Genomic DNA, 3,092 nt, shown 5'->3' with positions numbered 1-3,092 from the left:
CTGGATTCTGATCAAAGAAATCTTGAATACATGCCTCTTTGTTTTTCATCCATTCTCCTTTGTGACTTGTCCCTTCAGGTTCTACTATTTTCCAACGATACTCTGAACTTAAAAATTCCATGATGTGTGCTCTGTCCCTCACTCAGATCAGAAATGATCTCTAGGATTTTGTAGGTCTCCTTTTTATATAGAGACTGGAGTATCTATTTTTAACTTGCAGAGGAAAAAAAAAAAACCAATAGAGAATTTTGAATTAGAAATAATTCAATAATCTCATTCTTTTATCACTGAAAAAAAAAAATCTAGGTCTGATTGCTTTGATAATAGAAAACACCAAATTTGAGTTCTGTCCTTTTATTTATAGTGAACACAGAAATCTTTTTTTTTTTCATTTTTAAAAAATAAAGAATATCTATTTATAGAGAAGAAGAAACAACACACATCAATTCAATTTTTTATTTGTAACAAACAAACAAACAAGCATATCAATAACCATAAGGTAAAGTGTTATAATTCTCTACAATTTGTCTCTTGTCATATACAATTCTCACTGTTTTCTCTGAAGGTTTGTTCACGACCTCACAATCCCGGGTCCTCTGGATTTTGCTGGGATAGGGGACTTTTACTTCCTCTATTTCTCCCTTGAGCATTTTTTCTAAAGTCTCTGGGCACACCAACTGAGAGGTTCGATGGTTGAGAGTGACCCCTTTGCATTTATGAACCTCGGTTCCTTTGTCCGTCCGGAAAGCATAATTTTTAGGACCTGCCGACATGAATTTGGTGATGTGATCCCCGTCTAATTCGTCGGTCCATTCTCCTAAACTATTGCCCAAAGTAGGATTAAAAGCTCCTTCCTTGTGTTGGTAAATGATACTGTCCGTATCATAATAAAGGCCCCGTTCTTCTAAAGGTCGTAAAGTCTCGTAGAGATGTAAGCGGGCATAGGCGGTGGTAAAACAAGCTAGGATCACGTTTCCAAAGGGACATTCTTCGACGAATTCCTGTTTGTCTTGAAAATTCACTAGCATCTTGTCTTCAATGGAATCTTCTTTATTGACTAAGAGTCGCACACCCTTGATGTCGACCGTCGAATTTTGTAAGAGTTGATGTAATTCCTCTACTTCGTCCAAGTATCTGACTTTGGGTAATAACAATCGTTGAGCAAATTTTCCCCACAGACAATTTAAAAAGAGTTTAGCAATGGTTCTTAACACTGGATTCTTCTTGATACTGAGAATGTCCATCATGAATCCTTCTTTGTATAACACTTCTCGAATGTAATCTTGTTCTTGTTCTGAGGTCTTACATTCGGGGGGAAATCCGGACGCTTCCTGTTTGATCTTGAGGAAGGTATCGATGTAGTCTTTAAATAAGTCTTGATTGCTTTCTTTGAAATGCCACACTTCGTAAGTTTGCTCTAAGGTATAGCCCATGTCCAAGGCTTTATGTAATTCGGTCGTCACCCAAGTACCCGTGAGACTACGTTCCCGGTCGGTGTGTTGACATGGGTGTTGAGACGTAGAGTCTTGTTGTTGGGCACAGGTGCGACATAAGGGAAATAATAACTTACCTCCCGTCCGATAAGGTAATACGGGGTGAAAGAGGCCTCGGGGTGGTAAGACCCGACAGTGAATGAGACCGAAATAACTTCTCACGTCCTGGAAGTCGTCTGTGATGATCTCGGGATGCCCTAGGGGAAAAGGTCTGTGTTTCAACACGTAAGGGTATAAGGAACACACGTCCACGTATCTCATGTCCCCTTCTTCACAATATAATTTAGTGGCATTGGTCCGGCCTCCGTACAGGGCTTCTCGAGGTTTCAAAGGATCCGGAATGTCCAGATCTCGTACAAATTGCTGTAAAGTCTCATCTTGTTGCACTTGTTGATCGAAATCGTGCTCCCAGATACTACACACGTTGTACCCCATGTCCTCTAAATCCGCAGTCCTTCTGAGGGTTTTCTCGTGTAATTGTTGGTAAGTAAATTGGGTCCGGTGAGGATGAGTTTCCGTCTGTAAACTGGGATAGCAAGTGGGGCATCCGTGCCAATAGCATCCGTAAAATTCGTAGACGGTACGAGTCGCTTCCTGGTATCCGTCGACGGTATAATTTCCGATCGGGACTTCGCCTCCGTTTCTGGCATGTCGTATGTGACATCCATTCTGATGACTCATCCAGGTGAGCCATCGACAGGCTTTGGCCGAATATTGTCGTGCCGGTTCATACCCGAGGTTCGGAATGATGGCAATGCTGTCTTTAGGCATGAAATTTCGACGGTAGGCTAAATTAGCAGCACTGGCAAACGTGATGGATTCCTGGAAAGGGTCCACGTTGACCAACTTCTTGAGGGTGCTTCTAAACCGTGCACAGCATTTGTGTAAAATGTCGACGTCCGAGACACAATACCCTACAAACTCTTTCTGGAAATCAAACACTTTTCCCCTCTGTTGGTTGTACCATTCGTAAAAAGCTTTTCGTCCACTGGTAGTCATTTCGTCCGGATTGTAGAAAGCTGCCGGTGGATAAGGTCCCACGTAATTCTGGTTCTGTTCCGTATTAAAAAAGTGAGGGAAATAACCTTTCTTCATTTCGTTCAAATCGAAAGCGGAGGGCATCTGGGCCAAAGGAAAGGTTAAGAAACTATACGAGTCGATGAATTTGAGTCCACATATTTCCATGGACAAGATCTTACTCCCGTTCATGATCACGTTAGGTTTCAGGGGAGAAGAATGCACTATGTAATTCAAAATGAATTGTCCGTCGTATCCTTTGAAGTTATGGGCGATGACGATGGCCCCGTCGTGTACTAAAGTGGAATTCTTAGTACCTGTAGTGGGTTGAAATAACCAGTCCATGAACTTCTTTAAGGTGTCTGGGCCTTGAAATAGGTGCTGACGGGGTCCCATGTGTTGACAATGAGGACAAGGTTGGTCTATGGGTAAGTCATCGCAATGTTGACAGACGCGATGTGCCACACACAGATTAGGAACGTGAATGCCCGATTCCTGAGTGCATTCGAAATCGAAATAAATGGTAAACTCTAAGGTGGCTTTTCCCTTCTTCTTCTTCTTGGGCTTCAGTTGTACGTAGCA

General features: G+C 42.2%; 1 protein-coding gene across 1 annotated transcript; it reads right to left on the bottom strand.

The window, feature by feature from the left end:
- Nucleotides 1-485: 485 nt before the first annotated feature.
- Nucleotides 486-2,702, bottom strand: LOC134233289 (uncharacterized). The gene has a single exon (XM_062715263.1). It carries the CDS (start codon nucleotides 2,700-2,702, stop codon nucleotides 486-488), a length of 2,217 nt encoding a protein of 738 aa, XP_062571247.1.
- Between the last annotated feature and the right edge of the window lie 390 nt (nucleotides 2,703-3,092).

The sequence above is a fragment of the Saccostrea cucullata genome, unplaced genomic scaffold (genome assembly GCF_032062105.1).
Source record: "Saccostrea cucullata isolate Sc308-1 unplaced genomic scaffold, CSIRO_AGI_Scuc_v1 ctg3900, whole genome shotgun sequence".
Classification (NCBI taxonomy): Eukaryota; Metazoa; Mollusca; class Bivalvia; order Ostreida; family Ostreidae; genus Saccostrea; species Saccostrea cuccullata.
This window is presented reverse-complemented; position numbering and strand designations above follow the sequence as displayed.